At 35.8% G+C, this 25341-nt stretch overlaps 2 protein-coding genes across 3 annotated transcripts in view; one reads left to right on the top strand and one right to left on the bottom strand.

The window, feature by feature from the left end:
* LOC148941291 (uncharacterized) overlaps positions 1-25341 on the bottom strand; it is a 94065-nt gene that overhangs the window by 26245 nt on the left and 42479 nt on the right. For both annotated transcript variants that reach the window (XM_089103920.1, XM_089103922.1), the window contains exons 5-6: positions 22560-22670; positions 21157-21258 (exon numbers count right to left, since the gene is read on the bottom strand). In XM_089103920.1, the coding sequence (XP_088960046.1) occupies positions 21157-21258; positions 22560-22670 (213 nt within the window). The remainder of the gene's footprint in view (positions 1-21156; positions 21259-22559; positions 22671-25341) is intronic.
* LOC148941293 (SEC14-like protein 4) lies at positions 1799-17644 on the top strand. The gene is made up of 2 exons (XM_089103895.1): positions 1799-1944; positions 16212-17644. Exons 1-2 carry the CDS (start codon positions 1894-1896, stop codon positions 17013-17015), a joined length of 855 nt encoding a protein of 284 aa, XP_088960021.1. The 5' UTR covers positions 1799-1893; the 3' UTR covers positions 17016-17644.

Below are 25341 nucleotides of genomic sequence, written 5' to 3'. Positions count from 1 at the left end.
ACAGTTCGTGGTAACGAACTGTAAGTAAGGAGCGACCCGGCTCAATAGTGACTGAAACTCTAAAAAACGGATACCAATAGATATATCAAAATAATCAGATTTTTATGCTGATTTCAAATATATAAGTTTCATTAAGTTTAATCTTACTCATCAAAATTTACGAGCCTGAGAAAATTAGCCTTATTTTAGAAAAGAGGGGGAAACACCCCCTAGAAGTAAGAAAATCTTAATGAAAATAACACCATCAGATTCAGCGTAACAGAGAACCCTACTGTAGATCAAATGAACCCTACTGTTGATCAAAATATAAAAAATATAAGTGATATTTCTTCGTTTAAGATAGTAATTAAAGGGATGCTTTTTAGTAAGTATGAATTTTAGGCTTTTTTTTTAAATAATGATACTGGTGAATATGTATTGCTCCGAGGAGTTATGATTATTGATATGATAGCGAATTTAATGATAATTTTAAGTTTTAAGGTGTGTGGTGTTGTTTTGGGTCTATGATATATATTGTTTATTATTTTTTTTCGTTTATTATTTTTTTTATTGTTTTGTTATGTTAGTGTATTTTTGACACCCCCTTCGACGAGTTTACTTATTGGGGTGGCCATTAAAATTATGTTAAATTTTTTGTTTGTTTAGAATAAATCTATCTCTCATAGAGGTTTCAAGCTCATATCTGTAAAATGTGAAATTTTGTATTTTTTTGCCGGAAGAAACATCACGGATGCTTTTTTTTCAGGGGTGATCGTATAGAGCACGGTGATCATTCAGAGAAGGCTCATTCAAACGGAAATTAAAAGTTCTAGTGCCCTTTTTAAGTGACCAAAAAAATTAGAAGACAACTAGGCCTCCTCCGACGCTCATTTTTTTCCCAGTCACCCGATCAAAATTTTAAGATAGCCATTTTGTTCAGCATAGTCGAAAATCTAATAATTATGTCTTTGAGGACGACTTAATTCATCACAGTCCTTGGGGGAAGGGCTGAAAGTTATGAACTTTCCCCATTGTTTACATATAGTATTGATTATTGGGAAGCATACAGACGTTTTCAGAAAGATTTTTCTGGTGGGGGGTCGGGGGAGGGGGTTACGCGGGAGGATCTTTCCATTTAGGAATTCTTCCTGGGAATAAAGGTTTTTGAGTTTGAGTTGTGATTATAATTTAGTACATTTTTAAGTCCGAATTTACGAAGAAAAAAAGAAAACCCCGAAACTTTGACTTACGACGTCAATCTACGTAAGTTATTAGTACAAGTGCGACCAAGTTCTGTTAAAAATTAGAATACAGCGAGTCACATATAGCCCGTCAAGACTTCAGTATTGAGAGTCGAAGTTAGAGTGGAAAATTATGAAACTCAGGGGATTTGAGCCGAAATGTTATAGTCCCTAGGAGTAAGTGACGGCAGTTATAATTTACAGATTTTACATTCCTAGTTAAAACAGCGATTTACTGTATTTAAGAGAGCAGAAGAACTCCGAAAGTCTTTTAAATTAACGGGATTTTGCTGGCCTTGAGAGTTGGGGAGCCGACTCGAACTGTTTTGGGCTTACAAAATAGCTCTTATTCCCTCGCTTAAAATAAAACTGAGCTTCGGATCTTAAATGACTCATTCTACACCTTTCCATAGTACGAGTACTGCTGAAGGACAATGAAGCTACTAACAAGCTGACGACATGACGTAAAAATTAAAATCCTTTTTTCAAAACAGCTAACAAGTATACGAAACAACAACGTAATCAAGCAATTTCATTTGTTATAGAATTGACGACAAAAAACAAACAGGTTTTATCAAGAAAGAAAAGAAGATAACATCGTTAACATTCAGTTCAGTTTTCTAATTGAATAGCCACAGTCAACTAAGAAAACTAGAAAAGTGATTCTGGAAACATGGAAGACCTTAGGCAATTAACGGACGATCAAACAGATATATTAAAAAAGGTAATGAGTTATTTTATATACTTACAATAACTTATTGAATAAGTGTAATTAGTGTGCTATATTGAACGCTGTTTAAAGGTCAAAATGAAAAAAAAAAAAGATCAAAATGGACATCTTGCAAAGTTATTTAGCCTTTTAAAGTAACCAAAAGTATTGATATCTTATATTAATAGACAGGGCCATATCCAGATTTTTTTTTTTTTGGGGGGGGGGGGAGGGGGGGTTACAAAAAAATGCATAAAAAATTTGTTTATATTCATTTTTTTACGTTTTTAAGAGTCGGACAAACGTTTCAGGGGGTGGGGGTCAAACTCCCTAACCCACTGGATACGGCCTTGCTAGTGGATTAATATTTTAAGAATGTTCTATGTGCAAAATGATAAATTATAGGTTATTGAGCTCTGAAGCAAAATAAGTAAATAGTCAATTGCAGTAGGTTTTAGTGAGTACTTTTGAAGTGAATTAATAATTCTAATTGCCTATTTGACGCGAAAAAAAAAAAAAAAAAAAAAAAAAAAAAAAAAAAAGCTACTTGAACACAGGAATAAACTTTTAATAAAAACCACGCGCACCAGAGCATTAATGTTTAAAAGAACTATGGAAGCAAAAGAGCGAATTTGCAGGATATACTAAATATATTTATAAAAGTCGCTCAAATAAGCAAACTCATGACATTTGCCCATTATTGCGAAATTTTGGAAAACTATCGCTTTACTGAAAACACAAAACAATTACGATTCTTGCAGAGTAAAAATACAAAATGCTTTAGGATGTCTTTTACCGTGGAAAATAAAGTATTTTAGGATGTTTTTCTATGATTTGGGTTCGCTTAATTTGGTACAACTTAAAGATTGTCATTTTGTGGACAAATCTTAAGCGAAGATGTTGGGTATTGTTGAAGTATATATTAACCTCAACAATTCGCATCAAAGCTTGAAAATTACAGACAGAGGCCAATTTTCAGGAGCTTTTTCAAGGATTTAAGGAGTCGACAGTTATAAATCAGGGCCGTAATTTGCTATGGGGTAGGAGGAACTGCCCCTCCCAGACTTCAGTTTGCCCCCGCCCGCTGAAATTTCTTTTTTCCACAATCTTGTAAAAACTGAGATCAACCTACATAATTCAAGCATTAACAGAAGCACATCAGTTTTTTTTTTTAGTAATATCAATTAAAAAAACTTTCCACAAAACAGATTTTTCAAAAAAAAGGAAAGAACTCCATTAAACCAAAAATGAACAAAAATAGGTTTTGTAAAAGCCAGAATATAATTTGTACTTTACTGAAAAAAATTCACTGAATTTACTGAAAAAAAATGTGCATTGTCAGTTTGATATGCATATGCTAATATTTATTACTTAAAATCATAATTAATTTTTGATTTCTTAAAGTTATAAAAGTGAAAACATTTAAAAGATTTTTTTCAGTAAAGTATATATTATATTCTGGCTTTAGAAAGCATGGGGTTTAGAGCCCTGCTCATACTAATTTTTACACGTTTTGAGTTTGACTCTCGTATTTGCTGAAATATCTGTTGTTTTTGGTTTTATTTATCTATATCTGCTGATTGGTGAAATTTGTATGCTTTGTAAACTATTAGATTCTATTTTGTTCGTTTCCGATTTAATTGAGTTTTTTACTTTTTTTTCAAAAGCTTATTTTGTGGAATTTTTTAAATTAATTTCTGTTCGTTTATACTGACATAGTTTTTTTTTCAGGGAGAAAGACTGAGCCCCTTCTAAAGTTAAACAACCATCCCTTCCATAAAAACCTTGAATACCCCCTGGGCACAACTTACAACCCTTGCCCCTAATCTTTGGGGTTTGTTTCAAACCCAAAAGCTTGTTATATGATATTTAGACCATTTTGAATGGAATGGCTATCTCAGATCTTCTATTAGATGCATTTCGGGACAATACGACGTGTGTGTGTGTGGGGGGGGGATAGCACCCCTCCGATCACTTTGACCCATAAAGAGCACTACAGCGTCTGATTACCAATCCAATGAACCACCTGCGAAGTTTATATGACCACGCGTTCTATAAAAACCTTATATGTCCCCAGGGCATAACTTACAACCCTTGCCCCGGGGGGGGGGGATTTTTTATCCTAAAAAACATAATTTCCAGACTTTTCTCATACGCTGAACAAAATAGCTATCTCAAAATTTTGATTGCAAGTGTTTGGGGAAATGATGGGCATGGGGGGGGGGGGGGAGTATTTGGCCTCTGATCCCTTTCGACTAATAAAAAAGGCAATAGTAACAAAATAGCTATCTCAAAATTTTGATTGGACGTGTTTGGGGAAATGGTGGGCGTGAGAGGGGGATTTGTTGCTCTTCAATCACTTTCGACTATTGAAAAGAGCACTAGTTCTCACAATTTCCAATCCAATGAGCCTCTTTTGAAGTTTCTACGACAACACTTTTTATAAAAACCTTACATGCCCCCAGGGCATAACTTACAACCCTTCCCCTGAGGGTTTTTTGGGGGGGGGGGGGTGTCATCTTCAAAGACCTAATTTCCAGAACTTTAAACTACGTTGAACAAAATGATTATCTCAAAATTTTGATGCGATGTATTTGGGGAAATGGTGGGCGTGAGAGGCGGGTTTGATGCCCTTCAATCACTTTCGACAATTAAAAAGAGCACTAGCTCTCCCAATTTCCAATCAAGTGAGCCCTCTTTTAAGTTTCTACAACACTGATTTCTATAAAAACCTTATATGCCCCAGGGCATAACTTACAACCCTTACCCTAAGGGATGTGGGGGGGGGGTTGTTGTTGTTGTTGTCATCCTTAAAGACCTAATTTCTTTGACTCTCAACTACGTTGAAAAAAATGGCTATCTCAAAATTTTGATTGGACGTGTTTGGGGAAATGGGGGGCGTTTGAGGGGGGTAGTTCCCCTCCAATCACTTTCAACTATTGAAAAGGGCACCTTTCAATTTCTAATTGAATGAGCCCTTTGTGCAGTTTCTACGACAACACTTTCTATAAAAACCTTATATGCCCCAAGGGCATAGCTTACAACCCTTGCCCTGAAGGGTGTGGGGGGGTTATCCTCCCCAAAGACCTAATTTCCAAAACTTTCATCTGCATTGAACAAAATAGATATCTCAAAATTTTATTTGCATGTGTTTGGGGAAATGGTGGACGTGAGAGGGGGGTTAGTTTCCCTCCTATCACTTTCGATTATTAAAAAGGGCACTGGTCCTTTCAATTCCTAATCGAATGAACCCTTTTTGAAGTTTCTACGAAAACACTTTCTATAAAATTATATACCCCAAGGGCATGATTTATAGCCCTTGCCCTGAGGGGTGTGAGGGGTTTGTCATCCTCAAAGACAAAATTTCCAGAACATTTGACTACGTTGAACAAAATGGCTATCTCAAAATGATTGGATGTGTTTGGAAAAATGGTGGGCGTGAGAGGGGGGTTAGCTACCCTCCAATCACTTTTGACAGTTAAAAAGGGCACTAGCTCTTTCAATTTCCGATCAAATGAACCCTTTTTGAAGTTTCTACGACATTACTTTCTATAAAAAAAACTTATATGCCCCCAGGGCATAACTTACAACCCTTGCCCTGAGGGCTGTGGGGGTTCATCATCCTCAAAGTCACAATTTCCCGACCTTTCAACTACGTTCAACAAAATAGCTATCTCAAAATTCGGATTGGATGTGTTTGGAGAAATGGTGGGCGTGAGAAGGGGTTTAGTTGCCCTCCAATCACTCCCGACCATTAAAAAGAGCACTAGCCCTTTCAATTTCCAATCAAATGAGCCATTTGTGAAGTTTCTACGACAATACTTTATATAAAAACCTTATATGCCCCCAAGAACTTACACCCCTTGCCCTGAGGGCTGTATGAGGGTTGTCATCCTCAAAGACCTAATTTTCAGAACTTTCAACTACATTGAACAGAATGGCTACGTCAAAATTTTGATTGGATGTGTTTAGGTAATCGGTGGGTGTAGAAGGGGTGTTAGTTGCCTTCCAATCACTTTCGGCTATTAAAAAGGGCACAAGACATTCCAATTTCCAATCTGATGAGCCATTTTCGAAGTTTCTACGACAACTCCTTCGAAACGAGGTGCCCTTGTCTAAGAACAAAAAAAAAAAAAAAAAAAAAAAAAACTTAGGCAGCGCTATTGCGCTGCCTATGATTTACCTTTATTGTACTAAAACGTACCTTTATGGTACCAAATTTTTTATTTTAGTTTTTACTGTCATTTTCACTTGATTTTGGAAAATTCGCTCCAAATTCCCCCCACCCCCCAGGATTTTGAAAAAATTCTGCCACTGTTATAAATTCATATCACTGTCTATTACTGTGACAGATCACATTGGCACATTTATACTGTTGCCTTTTTGTATTTCGGGAAAGTTATTTTTGTATGCTCTTGACAACTTTTCCAGTTTAAAAAATAAAAAAAAATGCTTCTTATTTGGTCTTAAGTACCTTCGAGCATTTAAAATATAAACAAAGTTATCGATATAATGATCGATGAAAGATTGTTGGAAATCTCATAAATTAGTTTTTAATATTTTGCAGGATTCGAAAGGACTTCTCTGCTTCTAAAACAACATCCTGTTGTTTTCTTTTTTTAGCATGGGTTTTGTTGTTTTTGGGGTCTGGCTACCCCCCCCCGGGGGAAATTCTCCCCAAATGGAAAATTGTGCAGCCAAAGAGAAATTAAGACAAATAAAAAGAACGAAGAAAAATATAAAATTGTACATCAGCTATTATGAAGGAAGGGCAGTGGGTCATCGCGTAGGCGCCAACATCGCGTAGGCGGCATCGCGAAAATGGGCAACATAAACTTTTTTCCTAATCTAACTAAAACTTACAGCCGCAAGTCCCTGGGGCAAAGAGAGCTAAAAAAAGCAAGATTTACAATAATTTAAAATCTTGGGCTAAGGGGACCCTAATGCAAAAAACAAGTTCCCTTCAAAATAAAGCAAAAAAAAAGGGCCACAAGCTTTTTTACCACTCACTCTGCATGGAAGGGGCTGTTTTAGAAAACTGGGAGGAAGATCATTCGATCGAAAAACGAAAGCTCCTCCGTCCTTTTTAAAGACAGAAAACTACTGGAAGGTAATCAGCCTCCCTTACGGTTCCTTTTCTGATAACCGGCCCTCCTCTAACCCCTATGATAAAAACTTCAAATGATGAAAATGATCTGTTTTGTTTAAAAGCTTCAAAATGTCTAATAAGTTTGCCAAGAAATAAAATTAAAAGGTAAAAAGAAATACCACAAGATATTCTACGCTACATGTTCGCCTAAATTCTGGAATATTGGTAGAATATTAGAAAAATCCTTCTTTTCTTCATTATTTTTATTTGTCATACTTTCTCTGTGGCTGCTCAATTTCGTATGGGTGTGTGTGTGAATTTTCCACAGGAGGATTTTTCCAGGGGGGGGGGGGGGTTCTCTATGGGAAATAAACCAACCTAGTACCAGTTTTTTCAGTAAAGCACTAGTTTTTTAAAATTTTACAAATAAAGGGAAGCATCAGTTGTTTTTTTTTAAGTTCCAACTTAGCTCTTTACTTATATAAAAAAGAACTTATCTTTTTAAATTAATTGTTGACCGTTTTAAGTTATTTTAATATACAAAATAAACATGATAATCTTTGATAAACGTATGTGTATAAAAGAAAATTTATAAATTTCTGTTAAAATTTGGCACTAAATACGGGTGTTACTTCCTACCTCATGAGACAGTCTCGCTGAAAATTTGTTTTCTTTAAATTTCGATTACAAAGAGACGTGGTTTGCTCTTGGCTTGTCTAGTGACGAACATATTTTCCACAGAAATCACAAAAATAAAATAACAAAAGAAATTTTTTTTGGTACCATTCACCATCGAAACTAACATCTTCTGGAGTTCTAGACCATTTGTTTCCGACGAGTGAACTTTAAGTCTCAGTGCCTGAAGAGTACATAGCAGATATGTACATGCTGATTACTGTATATAGGTTTAACAGTTATTTCAAGTCCAAGAGGTCGTAATTTTCAACATGGAGACGGGGCTGAAATCTTTAAGACAGTGTATTCTAAACCTACATTTTGGGGTTTTAGACCATTGTGCCAATAGTTCACTCCCCGTTGGGATCCACCACCGCTTTCAAGGGGTTCCAAACTCATTTTCAAAATACACGAAAAATCGTTTTTGCAATCAACTTTTATTGTCAAGATAAACATAAAAAGTAGTTACTATTTTTGAATCAAGTTTAAATGAAATACTTTTTTTTACTAGATAGTTCTTTTTCAAAGCAGTTTTTTTTTTCAAAACCAAGTTTTTTTTAGACTTCACTTGCTGAGGGGCAGTGGCGAATCCAGAGGCGGGGCGAGTAAAGCAGTGTAATTTACTTAATTAACTCAAGTTTGCGTTAATTAAACTTGTTCCTAACGCAAGTTTATCGGATCAGCCTACTTTGCATCCCCCCTAAATTTTTTTTTCGGATCAACCTATTTTGCGCCCCCTCCCTAAAAAAAATCCGGGATCCGCCCTGCTAAGGGGACTGGAAGGGGAAATATTCGAAAGGCGTTCTCCGATAGGACTTTTGACCATGGATATTTTAAACCAATAATCTTTTTAATGGTACATATGTTGTGCTTTCCAGCCTTTCCACACCACAAATATCACGAAGAAGTGCCATTTTCAGTTTCATATGGCACTTTAAGATGAGGTTATTAAGAAGAATTATGAAGTAAATGCAGATTTAAGCACTAGCTTTCAAATTGGCTTTGAAGCAGCTCTTTACGATGATCCAGTGTCCTGCTAGAACGGAATTAATAAAAAAGAACAGCGCTGCAGTGTGATCTTCAATGGCGCCGTTCGAGGAGATCATAGTAAACGATATATCATTTCGCTCGATATTCATGAATAACAATTCTTCTAGGGCTTATTTTGTTTGGCCTATATATAGATAACCTCTGCCCAGCTATGTTATTCATAAATGGTTGCCTCATCATTATAGTATAATATTTACATGCGGGAATGTACAATGAGTCGGAGGTAATAGGCTGGAGATAGCTTGTGCAGAAAGTTGACTCTTCTTGAGAGGAACAGAGTGCAGCCAAAGGCAGAAAAAACATGGAGTGATAAAGATGCCTTGCATAAAGCATCAATTCAACTGGAGGTCCAGGGGAATTCTTTCTGTCCAGTTGTAAGCGGCTTAAGCGCTTTGTCTAGACTTGAGAAGAAGTTATAAGTTCCTGACCTGGATTGGTGGGATCCATGGTTTTTCTTGATGCCATAACTTCCAAATTATTTAAATAGTATGAAAATTATGACTTTGAATGCTACGATGTTGAAAGGCAACTATCGTATTGGCATTTTGACTGACGAATTCAGACATTTTGAACTGGACATATTAACAGTTTCAGAAACTCTCCTCCCAGGACTAGATACATAAAATTAGGTGATATAAAATTTTTCAATTGAGGTAGGAAGGATCGGGCACATAGGCATATACCTTTTCTTACTTGTACAACCAAATGACACAGACAGTAGTAACTCACACAAATTTGACATACAGTTACAGGAATAAACAGAGAAGATCCCATGTAGAAATATGGTATCTTTATTAGGGGAATTTAATGCCCAGGTTGGTAGGCGTGGGAATAGATGGCTTCCTAGCTTGGGTATATTTGATGCTGAGAAAGAAATACTCATGGCAATAGACTGCTACAATTTCCTAGTTACAATAATTTAATTATAACCAATGAACCTGGTTATAATTTGGTCCATAAGTTAACATCGTTATCACATGGTGGCAAAACGGCTAACCTTATTGATTACCTTCTTGTAAATCAAGCCAAAAATGAAACTTTGAGTAGACTAGAGTGGAGGAGGACCTTGCGCAGCTGTTTTGGCCTCAGCCGGCTTGGTGCTCCAGTAAGTTACTACTACTAGTAGTAGTGTTTATGTGGGGGGGGGGTCAATAGAAAGCACTAATGTGGGTAACACGCAGGTAGCCTGAAGCACTAGTAGCGTTATAACAGAGGATACTGAACTAAAATAACCAGTGGGAAAATTCAAGGTTAGTTTACGCACCAGCAATTTAATTTGTTGACCATAACCTTTTGTACTTAATTTGAAAAAAATGCAATAAATCATACCATACTGAAAGAGAAATTGCACGAAAAAATCAAGACAAATTTGACATTTTATTAAAAGATAATTTAAGATATGTTGTTTCACTTTCACTGGGTTAAAGCGTATGTGAATATATTTAACAAGCTCTAAATTTAGATAAGGTTTATTTAACATGCTTTTTTTGTAATCAGTAGATAAAAAAATATCTAGAAATAAAACTGCTGATTAACGTAAATGCATCAAATATTATTTGCAGCTAAAAACCGATAAGAAAAAAAAAGAAAACAACAAAAAACTTCATGATCGACATTTATAAGACGTTCTAGGTTGGCTAACTTTAGAAGACATAATTGGGGAACAACTAAAGAGGGATCTCTAATGTCCTTATTTTTGTCCTATGTCTGAAGATGGGCGAGTAATTTAATTCATTTTTGGGTTTTTGTAAGGAATCAGATGCATTGAAAAAGGAAATTTTACGGGGTTGTATATAAGGGAGGAATGGGCGGATTTTTATATTGTGTCAGAAGCATAATGGCGATCAAGAACAGCACATGTCCTTCTCTTTTTGGGACGGGTGGAGGGTATTCTTGGGATTGGGATTACTGGTATTTTGAGTTCAAAGGTTATTGACATTCATGATCAGAGAGAAATCTAGTTTTATGGTTGAACATTTGAATGACACGAATTAATGACGAGGACATGACGACATTCACGATTGACAACGTCTACAATGAGCATAAAAAAAAGAAAAAAGAAAAAGCATTTCCAACGAAATCTTGGAACATCTTGGAGACTATATCAACAGTTAGAATCGTTTTTCTTGGGGATCAGAGAATCCATTATGACTAATGAGCAGCCTATGCATCTACAATGAGTAATTGTTCGGTTTTCTCTTGGTCCAGCGGCAAACTGGGCCATTTTCTTCGAAAATGAGCAAGACCCACAAATCGATGTCCAAAGTGAATGCTACCATGCTACACTAAATACATTTTTGTTTTAGAAAACTGAAGAGCATGACATGGATCACATTTCTTTTTAACAGGACGGGACCAATCAATGAGTTCGTGATAACAAACTATGAGCAAGGAGCGAGTCGGCCCAATAGTAGCCAAAACTCTAAAAAACGGAAATTTGATACCAACAGATACGTCAAAAGAATTGCCTTTTCGTGCTGATTCAAAGCACATAAAAATCACTAAGTTTAATGTTACACATCAAAAGTTAAGAGCCTGAGAAAATTCGCCTGACTTTCGAAAAAAAGGGGGAAACACCCCCAAAAATTCAAGCAATTTACTGTTTTTCTTTTCTTTTCAAGGGTGATTGTAACAAACCAATGGTCCTAAAACATCGAGGAAGGGCTAATTCGAATGAAAATAAAAAGTTCCCTTTTTAAATGACCACAACGACTGGAGGGCAACTAGTCCCCCTCCCCCGGCCTTTTTTCCTAAAGACATCTGAACAAAATTCAGAGATAGCCATTTGATTCAGTTTATTTGAAAGGTATCGAAAACAGCAAAACAGGATTAATCAAATAAGGTATTGGCCAGCCAGTTATGGAAGTCATTTGAACTGCCATGGTAATCCAAACTTTACAAAAAATATTTTAGTTTTATTTTATAGCCGATTCAAATTTCGAAAGTTAAGTGACCACCCTTTACCGACATTTTCGGTTGGAATCAAGCATTTCCATCACACCGGCAGGGCATCAGAGATTTTTTATACTTATTCAGTCGGTGCTGAGTGATCTGCTGCAAGCTGCTCTGAGAATGGGAGCACAGAATTGATCATCGGTGTCCAGACTTCCTGAACTTCTTGACAGACTTGAGACCTGACTTGGCCAATTTCCGCGATATATTACTAACAATTATGGCCAGCTTTTCCTGATGGTAAGAGTGGCATTTCTCTTTGTACAACACATCTGGTGTATTTCAGTGCTGAATAAGTGATCAAGAAGGTATATACGACTAGTAGACATGTACAGAGTTTCACTAATTTTTCCTCAGCCCTCCTTGCCATCCCTTCTTTGAGCCAAGAGACTCAGCTAAAAGATTTAGCATGGAAGGTGGTCAAGTGTCTTCCGCGAGACAATACATAACCATTATGCCCAGCTTCTCCTGCTTGTAAAGGCAACGTTTCTCTTTATGCGATACGTTCGGTGCATTCCCAAACTGGGTAACAACCAACAAAGAGCTGGCAACTTTAAAAGAAGTTGCGAAGGTAGGGAGAATTTGTAGGAGAGCCTGCTCCAAGACCACTTGGTTTATGGATATAGTAGAAAAAAGATTCCAGCGATTTATTTCCATAGATTTCGTCTCCTTTGTGCTGAGTGTAAGGCAGCTGAAAGAGGTCTACTTCACCACATCGTCTACCAACATTAGGGCTATCTCCGGGTCTGATCGGATACCAGGATCGTCAGGGTACATCCAAGGTCACACCAAAAATCAGTCATACTTATCCCAATCTACACAATACTCTGTAGAATTGGATAATCGAGTTCTAATCATTTTGCGGCAATGAGTATATTATAACAGTTGCAAAGTGACGAGGCTTACCTTTGTAAACGAAGTATGAGATGAAATCGTTTTGCATTAACGAGCAAAAACATTTCATTCATCCTAACGTGAAAAATGACGCTGCTCTTACTTTCAGCGTTAGCGGGAGCTCATGCTCGCGCTAATAGCTGTTTTCAGCAGCAAGTAAATACATACGATGCTTGCGTAATTTCTGAATTGCAGACAAACAACATGACCAGGCTTACCAAATAAGCACATTTTATGCATTTTGCCATTTTTTTCTACTGTAGATTCTTAAAATGGCGAATTCCATTAGTTTTAAAGAACCTTTCTTTGGTTTTCCCAATGTTTACAAGTAGCCATATTCCACTTCAGCACCGTTGTTTAGACTAATTCCTATTACTCTTCCTGTTCCTCATCACGCATAACTGATTACACACCGTTTATAGCCAACTCAAGTGACAAAAGATCAGTTTTTAATCAAAATTCGGCTTTTACTAAGCTACGCTAGATGGCGTGGATGATTCTTCACATAAGAAAAAGAATTGTTTTTTTTTACACAGCCCAATAACCTTTTTAAGTTGCGTCAGAGTAATACAGCTTAACTCTTCTATGTTGGCTATGATAAACCTTGTGTATAAAAACTTCGGAGATATTGTGTATTTAAGAAGAATATATACTATTAATGGCCACCATGTTTAAATTTCACCATCTCACCTATTTAAACAATCTAAATTGATGTCGTTTTAGATAACCTAAGTGTTTCCTGTATTGTGCAGGGGTCATGATTTGAATATTAAGGAGATAGTCAAATCCAGTTCACTGATCCCACTCTTAGGTTTTTAACCCAAAGATAGCTTTGTCAACAATCATTAGGGTTTTTTCCACTGGTATTACGATTTTTATTATATGGGTTTTTCCAAACAACTTTTAATGAACAAAAAGAAGAAGAGAAAAGGACGGCAAAAAAACTGATTAAATAACTGATTCTTTGCAAATTGCTATAACATGTTTCAATAGATATGAATATTTTAACAATAACAATGGGGATCTATTTTAATAATTGTAAAAAATAATTTGCGAATATTACAATTTACGCAGCTTCTTTTAAGTGTTCGTCAATTCGGTATGTTCGAATATCCCTTATCCCACTTATCCACTTAATATTAAATTCCCCGGGTGTAATCACTGGCTAATTTCGTCAAAATCCTGGAGGGGGGGGGGGGGAGTTGGAGCCGATTTCTCCAAATCAAGTGAAAAAGACAGTGAAAATGAGGCATATAGTACCATAAAGGCAAAGATATACTAAAGAAATTAACCCGTTTCTTTGGAAGCTTGAATTATGCAGTCTTATTTTAGTTTTTACAAGATTTTTGAAGAAACTAAATTTCAGCTGGGGGGGGGGGAGACTGGCATCTGGAGGGGGCGAATGCCCCCCATCCCCCATAGAAAATTACGCCCCTGGGTGTAATCCGTAAAAGATAGCAAATACTTTACTGGCAACTTGTCAACTGAACCGCTGTAGGCAACTAGGCGAATAACCACATTAATAACATGTATCAACTATAAACATTACTTATTTACAAACCCCTAAAGGTGTGCCACATTTCACAATTACTGTCCCTTTTTTTACTCTGCATATAATTTCACATATTTTATTTTTTGAAAAGATGGAATTTTTGTTTATATGGCGTCATTTATACTCAGTTATCCTGCATTTTCCAGGGTTAGTAGGTGTAACTTGTCTGACAACTAATCCAGACCGTTTCAAGTAGTAATCCTACTAACGTCTGACATGATTTATGTCTCATGAAACGCTAAGATAAGTAATCGGGTTTGTTAGATAAGCAATCTTGGATTGGTCGAACGCACTATTAAGGTTCGGGTCGATTACCATGGCGAAACTGGGCCTGACAAAGATCTTACGCAGAAACTTCAACCTTATCCAACTTTTTCGAAAGATTATTTGAGGTACTACTATGTTGTACCTCAACATAGTTTATTACGATGCTACTAACCTCTGACGTCAGTTACGTTTTGTGAAATGCTAAGGATAAGTAATCGGGCTTGTCGGATAAGTAATTTTGGAATGGTCGAACGCACTAAAAGAGATCTAAACCGCAAGTTAAAACTACAGTCAAAATATCCAGTCGTCTAATGAGACTAATAATGCTGCTGTATTGATACCTTCACATAAAGGCAAAGGGAGCCATCAGCTCCTCTCTTTTATATAATACGACTGCTGAAATGGCCGCAGTTTGTATTACAGAGTGGGGTGTTTCATGGAATAGACATTACGCTTCTAAATTTTGTGGATGCTACACATTACCCTGGAGTCCAGAAAAAATTATCTCGACCGGCAAATGCGTATTTTATGATTGGTGTGAAATTTAATGAGAATACAAGTAAAGTGTTTGTTTGAAGCGCGTTCTCAACAACCCTCCACCGCTTATGTTCCTCTCGATACTAAAGTTTGAATCGTCTGTAGTATTCTTCCTTGCCTAGATTTTCCGATAGCGCATAATTTGAAATCAACTCGTTAGAATCTTATTCAGGGTTTTGTCACAAATATCTGTTTGTCCTGTGGTGGTGCGGCGGTGCAGCTATGGTAATACGGGACCCAGAGATCAAAAATTACTATAGCAACATACAACAAGGCCAACACAGGGACCTTAGTAGTCAACAAGCTTTGTTAATCCAATTACTTACTATTTCAGGATTTCGCAAAAATATCCGCCTTTGGGCTCCTTGTTGGCAGTAAATTGTAGCTTAACCACATTTTACTTGGGCGCCTTTACAGTGTTTTACTGTCCTGTATATCGTTGTCTTTATTAGTAACAGCAAATTATGTAGCAGCCGATCCTCTTGCCGCTGTCATTAAAAGGCAAAATAAATTTAAAAGTTTGCGTGATCCGCAACATGATTTTGATATTTCCTTCAAGTATAATATTATTCTTTAATTGTTTTGTTTTAGCGGAATAGCTGGGTTTTTTTCTTCTTGTTGTTTGTGTATGCTGCATCTTTCCCCTCTTTTTTTCTTTAATTATCATAGCCCTACTTGCTATTTTTTTTAAACGAAAACTAAATCTCATTCATTCATTTATGCTTTTGGGGCATTTCGACCGGGAATCCAAAAGTAATGTAATTCCAAATAATTTATTCAATACTTTTCTGGAAGGTCCCCAACAACTAATTAGTTGAAATTTGCAGGAAGATAATATAATCACGACAGATCCCGAACATTTGTTGCAGAAGTGTTCTACAGTGCAGACCTAACAAGACACACCACGAATTTATTTACTCTCTTACAGAAAGAACTGGGGACGTATGTATTTTTTTTCATTGGGGGGGGGGGGGACAAAAATATTATTTGGTAATTTGAATAAGAAATCCCCAAAATTCAAGTTTTCGGGGGGGGGGGGTCATCCACCCCAGTGTCCTTCCCTGGAAAGTATTGTCTATGTTAGCTGACCAGCAGCAGCACTTTACACTCAGCTTGCTTTCACAAGGCTCGAAGAATATTGACGATGCAACAAGATTGAATTTAGATTTGCAGTTCTAAATATTTTCCCACATTCCATTATAGTATATCAAAAGTCCCCCCCCTCATTATCTGGTATCCATAGACTAAAAATTCTTTTTTTTTCAGTTTTCCAAAGAAGTAGAAGACTTGAAACTGCCATATAGAAATCAAGCGTATATTGTCCGATGGTTAATTGCCCGAGACTTTGACATCGACAAAGCTTTTGACATGTTAAAAGCCCATACACACTGGAGGCAAAAGTTTGGTGCCGATAAACTTACAGACACATGGATACCAACTTCTATCGCCAGGTCTCATATCCCGTTGGGATTTCTTGGCGAAGATATTGATAAAAACCCAACGTGGATACTAATGCTCGGCAATATGGATATACGAGGCGTTTTGAAATCTGTACCCCATAAAGAAATGCTCAACTATTGTGCGTGGATTTTAGAAAGAACCATGAGAATTATTGGAAAAAATTCCAAGAAGAACAAGAACAAAATCAATCGCCTGAATATATTCGTTGACTTGGCTAACTGGAAAGTGGCAGACCTCACATCCTGGCTTTCACTGAATTTCGGCAAAGACTTGGCACAAATGTATGAAGCCAACTATCCCGAGATTTTGGGCAAACTGGTCATTTTTAATACACCAGCCTTATTCAGCGTGTTATACAACTTTGTTAAACCATTCCTTTCCGAATTGACGGTGCAAAAAATCCGAATCATTGGCAGCGATAAAACCCAATGGCAACAGGAATTTGAAACTCTTGAAGAAACTCAAATTCCCAAAAAGTGGGGCGGAGCTTTGACAGACCAAGATGGCAACGAGTATGCCCTTGCAAAGTTAAGCATGAATATGGGTAAAAAAGTACCATATTCTAATTACATTTCCAACCAGTCTCCTGAACTTATCGATATGCTATAGATACATTTATGTATTATGTTCTATGACAACGTCAAGCAATATTTATTACCTATTGAAGTTCAAACTATATGGGCATACTCAGATTTAATTTCGAAAAATATTTTTTTTTAGAGGTACAATTGAATAAAACAAAAGTATGAAAATACAACAATAACAGCGACAATGCGAGAAAATAGTAGAATATAACATATTTTTTTTTAAATAAAAAAGGATGAAATGTTATGGATGTAATGATAAAGAATTAACATAATACCACTTAAATTATTCCATAAAACGCTGGGAAATAATGATAGTGACAGCGACAAAATACAGATTTTTATTATAAACCAATAAGATTTCATAAAATGTGACGAAGGAACGGTATTACAAGAATGACGAAAGCAATAAAATAACTAAAATACATCATTTTTATCATTGGGTGGACATCAGATAGATGCTATATGAATGGCAATGACAAAACATTGATGTTACATGAACGACAACAATTATATTATCGGACATATGTACTAATTTCATGAACATAAGACTGACGCTGTATGGATGTCAATGACAAAACACTGACATTATATGAAAGACAGCAATAATGTTGTCAGCACAGGTGATTTTTTTTTTAGGGGGGGGGGGGGTCACTTGCCCCGGGCACAAAAATTTTATGGATACAAAATTTCAAATATATAATCTAAAGGTTATGATTATTTTGTTTTTTTGAAATTTTATTTTTATCAGAATAAAGTAGAGGGCGCAGTCAGCAGCATGTATAAGGAAATTGAATCCGAAATTTTTATTTTTCCCATACCTTCATCCCCTTTCTTTGAAAATAAACATAAGTAGACCAAATTTAATCAATTTTAATGTTTTTTTGTGATATTTTTTGTTCGAATATCGATAATAAATGAAAAAATTATTAAAATTTGGCCTGAAAACTTCTGGGAGACAGGGGGTGGGGTGGAGTTGTGCTAACCAAGATTTTGCCCCCGGCGCAAAAAGAGGCAAGAACTACCACTGATTTTCAGACGTAAGCAATAATAACATTGACACAAAATTGACGCTGTAAAGATGGAAATGACAAAACGCTGGCGTTACACAAACGGCAATAATAAAATAGAAGAACAGAATGCTCTTCATAATTTCATAAAACCTAACAGCAAATGACATTAAGCGAAAGAAAATGACAGTAAAAGAATTCATATCAAATTCAGTTGCGGTTCTGGGCTCTCTTGCGCCCGGGGCAAAAGTTTATTAGCATCCCCCCCCCTGGTTCCCACAAAATTTTCAGGCCAAATTTTTATCAAAATTTGCATTTATTAACGGTATTACTTACAATTTATTAATTAATTAAACATTTATTATTCAAATTATTTAATTAACATTAACAATTTTAATTTAATTATTTTAATCATTATTATTTAATTATTTTTTAATTTATCTTTATTTTATAATTTAAATAATAATTTATTAATCATGTTCGTTTATTAACTGCACCCTATACTTAATTTTAATAAAATGAAATTTCAAAAATTACAAAATGATTGCAACCGTCAAATTATTTATTTGTAATTTTGCGCCCCTAAAATTTCTGTGCCCAGGACAAGTATTCCTTCTTTCCCTCTGATAAAACCACTTACAACCATCTGAACAGCTGATTCTAAGAGCTCTGACTGATGATAACACCCATAGCGGGATAATTTATGTCTATCTTTAAAGGGTACGACAAGAAACTCTCAAAGTCTTTTGTTCAGCCAAGTGTACACTAGACTTTAGAAATTGTCTCGAATTTAAGGCATTACCACAAATCAAGTTGCTGTTTTTTTTTGCTGAATTTTTGCTGTTCTGTTGAGGTCTTCTGCTTTGGTAGAATCTGGGAGTCTGATAATGAGCTTGTCACTTCCCAGCGCCCTGTCTGGTAGCATTTACTTACTGATTGATTTACATTGTAGGTTTTTTTTTATTCTGTGGATTATTATGTTGTTTGTTGACATTTGATTTTTGTGAAATCAAAGTGCAACTGTTGTGAAAACCAGTGTCAAAACTATAATTGTGAATTAAAAAATTTCTTTATAGCAAAAAAATTGTATCATACGTATTAATGGAAATACCGACATGGAACCTTTTTACAAATATACTTTTCAGAATTAAACCGTTAAGGAAGAAATGATTATTCCACCTTGTAGCGTTTGTGATCCAAAGAGCAAATAAATTTTTTGCTACCATAAACTACCCTAACTTTCAAGAAAAATCTGGATTTAAATTTAACCATAGGACTGAACCCGTTTCTTAATACCTTAGATTATCCTTTTTTATGAAAAATTATTTAGAGTTGGAGGTAAGGGATACCGATGATACTTTTTTTTACAAGCTCAAACATCGCACAGGAATCCCAAAACTGTGCTCAAAATTAAACACAATAAGAATTTGTACTTAGTAGATTTTAACCTTTTAACACGGAAGAGGGATATCAGGTGTAGAATGGACGCAGCCATGATGTAGAGAGGACGTAGAGTGGACGCATGCTTGACTGTAGACGCAGCCATCTTTAGATCAAAAATGAAGAAGTCCAAAAACAAATACGTCAAAATAAGAAGAGGTACTTGTTAATTATTCAGAACACACTCAAGAATTTTAGATCTGAAAAACCGGTTTCATAGCCACAAAGATAAGTGACAGAATGCATTGGACTTATATAATTTGGGCTATATATTTGCACATTAGAGGGGAGGGGGAGAGAAAGAGAATTTGGACAGCGAGGGAGGGGGAGTATTGGACATCGAGGGAGTAGAGGGAGGGGGGAGTTATTGGACAACGATGGAGTAGAGGGAGGGGGAGAGTATTTGGACAACGTGAAGTTAGAAAACAATTTTTACTTCATTATATGCAGAATAATTGTAGCTAACACAGTTTGCATACAGACCCGCTATACTTTACCCCCCCCCCCCTCCCTAATATGCAAATATATAGCCCACATTATATATGTCCAGTGCATTATGTCACCCGTTACTTGTCTTTATGGCTATGAAACGGGTTTTATCTGATCTAAAATTCTTGAGTGTGTTCTGAATAATAAACAAGTACCTAAGAAGATCCTAAACAAAGTTAGAAGACATCAATTGCGCTAATGTGTCAACGTTAAAGAATAAGGACCGCATGTCTATGATCTATCTTGGAGATACAGTTAAAGAGATTTAACCGAGCAGCAAAACCTAGTAAGAGCTGGGTCGACAACTTTGGCTGATGGTATATTAACCAACTATCCTGAATTACACCGAAGAAAACGCCACACGGAGACGGATGTAACTTTAGCAGAAATATTTCAATATCCTTGTGAATTACTGTTAGAACAAATTTTCGGCGTTTGCTGTACAAGGGAAGTTCAAAATGACTTTCGAAACACTAATATTTACTCTGACAATTAGGGAGAGATAGTCCTTCACTTCAAAAGCTTACCAGATACAGCAGAGTGATGAAGTTCTATTATAGAAAACAATTTTTCTGCTAAAATTAAGTAATAATTGTGTATCTTCGTAAATATGAGTTTACATGTTAGAACTAAAAGAAATCATTGAGTTGAGTTTTTCGATTAATTTTACGGTGATTCGTCTATAAAAGTGATGAGAACCCTTATAGTTCTACAACGAAAAAAAAGACATTGAGGGGGATTTTGCCGAAGAGAGGGACCTATTCTATAATAGCCTTCGCTTATTATAATACAAATATCACTTTTCTAAGAATTTAGATATTTATAATTAATACGTGATAAACGAAAAACTATATTTCAGATTGCATGTATACGTCTGTTGATTAATAATTCGTAACTAAGCGGGGGAGGGGGCTGTATTTTAATCAACAAAGGACTATTGTCCATAAATTATGCGCAAAACAAGAAAGGAATCGGGATGGTTTTCCCATAGACACTGGAAGGGAAAGCAAAAAACAAGTTTCAAATATTTCAATTGCAGCCTAAGAAATAAACCATTCTACAAACGCCTAAAACTTTCTAACACCTAAAACGCTCTAAAACTAATAAAAGGAAAGAAGACTCCTACACTTCCATGATATCACTCTTCACATTCTTCTGATGTCTAGAGAAGATTTTTTGAAATGAAACTGAAAAAAGCAACTGAAATGAAACTGAAATGAAGCTTACTTGTGAAAGGAGTCGAAGACTTTTGACAGTTGCTTCATATACACCTTCCAGTCGACGAACTAGGCCTTTGTGTTTATTGCTCCGGATATGCCTTAAAAAAGACTGAAAAAAGGACATAATTAGCAACAATAAAATTTTTAAGCTACATTTTGATAAAATAAAAATTGTAGAGAAAAAATAAAAGATCTTAAAACCCATATTAAAAAGGAGATATCAATTAAAGAGTGTAGGAAATTATTCTGCCCCAGTCACATATTTCCAGTTACCTTCCAAGACCAGTTTATTCAAGAGAAAACCAGAACAAAACGCCAAAACTTAGAATTGCAGGAAAATAAAATCAAGTAAAAGAAGTCAATGGCATTAATGTCTCTGCATAGATCATAATCGAACTTCAAAGAGACCGAAGATTCCGGTACAGTATTGAAAAATTAGACTGCAAACCAACCCTTAGTGAAAATTTCAAGTGAAAAGACACCGTTCAGGTGATTCTTTATGTTAGCCTACGCCACTATTAAAGTAAATAATACAACAAAGTAAATTAAAGTAAATAATATTAAAGTAAAGTAAATATTAAAGTAATAAACCAAAACCTCAGGAGAAAATTTTCGCAATTAGAATTTATTAAATTCCCAAAACAGCAATTCGCTGTAACTATTAACTGAGTTCTTATTCAACTGACTTCTTATTAATTTCACCTATTTATTAAAGTTCATTAAGAATTAAGTTCCACTGATGGCTCCTAAAACTAATTCTATCGAAGCATTCAACTTTGAGATTTGACAATCTTTCCTTTCATCAATATCAGTCAATAGAGATTATAGACCTGACGTTAGAGTTCTAGTACTAATTTACCCTTGTAACCAGTGGCAAATTTTTGTCTACTGTAATTTACTTTTTAATTCAGGGTTTTAGTTTTATATAATCCTTTTTTTTTCCTATTATTATCTTGATTTTTCCTTTTTTTTTCTATTGAAAGAGGAGCTGTGTGCCGAACAAATAATCAGCACCATCATAATAATCATCATAATCAATAATAATCATCATAAAAATACATTGGAGTATCCATCACATTTGAGGGTAGGGTAACCACTGAACAGGAGTGACGGATTTAATCTCTTAATGCTAGAATTCGTTCAAGGCATTAATTTATTAGCAATAGTTTTATTTCGCTTTATTCAATGTATCATGCTAATGGCCAAGTGAAGGGGACAAGGAAGTAAATTGGACAGTCCAAAGTGCTATTTTCTGACTCACCATATTAACGGAATGGATCAATACCACAGTCACAGTGAAAGAGGTCATGAAAGGACAAAGAGAGAGAGAGGAGAGAGAGAGAGAGAGGGTGGGAGAGAGAGAGAGAGAGAGAGAGAGAGAGAGAGAGAGAGAGAGAGAGAATCACTTACTGGGCCATTCCAAAGATCCTTTTCACAGAAATGACAATAAAGAAACTCTTTTGGAAGTCCAGCATATTCAGTAGTGTCTTCTTCAGCCTCGTTTTCATTTGCTTCCTCTTCCTAAAAAAAAAGTTTTTCAACGGACATAAGGCAAACAGAACACACTTTACGCATCATTTACCAATGAAAAAGAGGTTGAAGAAAGAGACGTGCAGATTAGTGCAGCGTAGTATATTTGACAAGAAAAACCCGGAACGGCAATGGCCACAAAAAAAAAAAAAAAAAAAAAAAAAAAAAACATACAAATAAAGGATTCAATTCAAATAAAAGGATTCAATTTAAAATTTTGATCAAAACGATTCAAGCACAGAAAACTATACTAAAAAACACGCCAGATTCTTAATACTAATAAACCACGCCAGATTCTTAATACTAATAAAACACCCATTTTTTCCATTAATAACCTAAAACCCAGTAATATCGATTATTTGAAAAAAAAACTTGATAAAAGGTGCAAAGAATAAATCAAGTATATCCTACTCTACCCTAGAAAGAGTCAGACGTTCAAAGTGCGACCAAGTTTAAGATCCCCAACGGTTGGGCTTTCTTCCAAGGTTCTACTCAACAAGTCGGCTTTCCGATCCCGGAACAGTAAATCTGCACAAGAGAGCATCCACAATTTTTCGTGAAGGCCTGACTTACTGTGCTTGGAACAAAGTGTAAATGAACAGTACTTCTCGATGAGTTTTTCTTCCTGATTCGCGAAGAGCTATTGTTTTACGAAAGCCTGACTAAATTCGCGAGAAAATAGATAAGCAATAAGTGAAACAACAGGGAAATTTTTTATTCAAGGCAGTGGAACGCAACTTTAAATGAATATTTCGACTCTATAACCAAGGGCCTTCCTCAGCAAAACATACGAATAAAAAAACAATATAAAAGAAACTCACATTAAAATTCGATCATTAAAACTGAAAAAGATTTTTTAAAATTTTGTAAAACAGCCCTAGCATCATTACTTCAAGGAAGTTCAGAGTCCTGGTTGAGATTCCTTGAAGTAATGATGCTAGGGCTGTTTTGGAAATTTAAAAAAAAAACTTTTTTTCAGCTTTAATGATCGAATTTTAATGTGAGTTTCTTTTATATATTTTTTTCGTTTGCTTTGCTGAGGATGGACCTTGGATATAGGGTCGAAATATTCATTTAAAGTTGCGTTCCACTGTCTTCCATAAAAAATTTCCTGTTGTTCTACTTATTGTTTATGATGGAAAGGCAGTGTGGTCTTCGTCACTATTTACGAGAAAATAGACTTTCAGTGCATTCACTGTTTCTAAAATGCGGTTTGGGCAGTTTCGTGAAGACACACTATTGTAAATCACAAGAGATGTAATAGGAAACTTTGACCACACCCCCATTTTCTTCAGATACTTGTTATTAATATAAAAAAATCAACAGTCTGAGACATTAACCATTTTAACAAAGTCTGAACTAAAGTCACACTGAGGCATTTCATGCCAAAACCGCTTTAAAAACTTGCTTCCAAAGTTGTTTAGAAAAACATGTCAACTGATGAAGGTGACGGCACAGGTGATGGATGTGGTGAAAATTCGCACTTGTGATTGGTCCGTCACTAAAATTGAACTGCCAATCTACGCAATCATAGGAGATAAAGCAACATCGGATATACAATTGATTCAGCACAAAAAGGTACGAAGGAAGCCACCGTAGCTCAAAATCGAGGTGCATATGCACTATTTTGGGACTGGAGACGGACTTTAGGCCGCATAGAATTATAAACTCTGGCATTTCAAGCCATTGTCGAGAGAATTAAGGTTAATTGTTGCACCATACAAGATGATTAGAGATACAATTCCTACATGATTTTAATTAAAACGAACTTCGAAGATACTTTTTCCCTTTAATGCAACCACTTCATCAAACAGTTCGTGGTAATGAACTATAAGCAAGGAGTGACTCTGCGCAATAGTAACCAAAACTGTAAAATACGCTTAGGCTGATTCCAAATATATAAAATTCTTCAAGTTAATGTTACCCATCAAAAGCTACGAACCTGAGAAAATTTGCTTGATTCTCGGAAAAGGGAGAAAGCACCCCCAAAAAGTCAAGGAATCGTAATGTAAATCACAATATTAAATTCAGCAAATTAGATAACCCTCTCGTAGATGTTTCAAGCTCTGACCTGCAAAAATGTGGAATTTTTTATTTTTACCAGAATAAAGATCAGGAATAAGTGTCGCGTTTTGTTTTTTTTTTTTTTTTCTTTCCCCAGTGGTGATCCTATCGAACCAATGATCCTAAATTATCAGGAGAGGGCTCTTTCAAATGGAAATCGAAAGTTCTAGTGCCCTTTTTAAGTAATCCAAAAGAGTGGAGGCCAACTAGGCCCCCTCCTACGCCCCCTTTTCCCCCAGTTAGCTGATAAAGATTTTGATATAGCAATTTTATTCAGCACTGTCGAAAGGTCCAATAACTATGCCTTTGAGAACGACAGGACCCCTACGGCCCCTGGGGAAAGGGCTGTAAGTAGTGAGATTTGTTCATTATTTACATGCAGTTTAATATTATTGGGAAGTATACAGACTTTTTTGAGGAGGGGGAGGGGGATTTTCCACAGGGGGAAGGTTCCGGGGACGAATTTTCTGGCGAGTTTTTACAAGGGAGAAATTAACCAGAATTCCTATACGATTTCTTTTTTATTTTTCTAATTTTCTCTTTGCGACTCAATTTTACATGTGAAGATCTTCGGGGGGATTTGTCCGGGGGAATTTTT

This window comes from Artemia sp. Qi Xiang Cuo, chromosome 18 (assembly GCF_049724085.1).
Source record: "Artemia sp. Qi Xiang Cuo chromosome 18, ASM4972408v1, whole genome shotgun sequence".
Taxonomy (NCBI): domain Eukaryota; kingdom Metazoa; phylum Arthropoda; class Branchiopoda; order Anostraca; family Artemiidae; genus Artemia; species Artemia sp. Qi Xiang Cuo.
The sequence above is the reverse complement of the archived record's forward strand: the minus strand, read 5'-3'. Positions and strand labels throughout refer to the sequence as shown.

Bases quoted from the DNA above. Each gene is read 5' to 3' on its own strand.
- LOC148941293 (XM_089103895.1), top strand. From the start codon at position 1,894: ATGGAAGACCTTAGGCAATTAACGGACGATCAAACAGATATATTAAAA. The intron at 1,945-16,211 runs GTAATGAGTTAT...TTTTTTTTTCAG, and splicing joins AAACAGATATATTAAAAAAG to TTTTCCAAAGAAGTAGAAGA.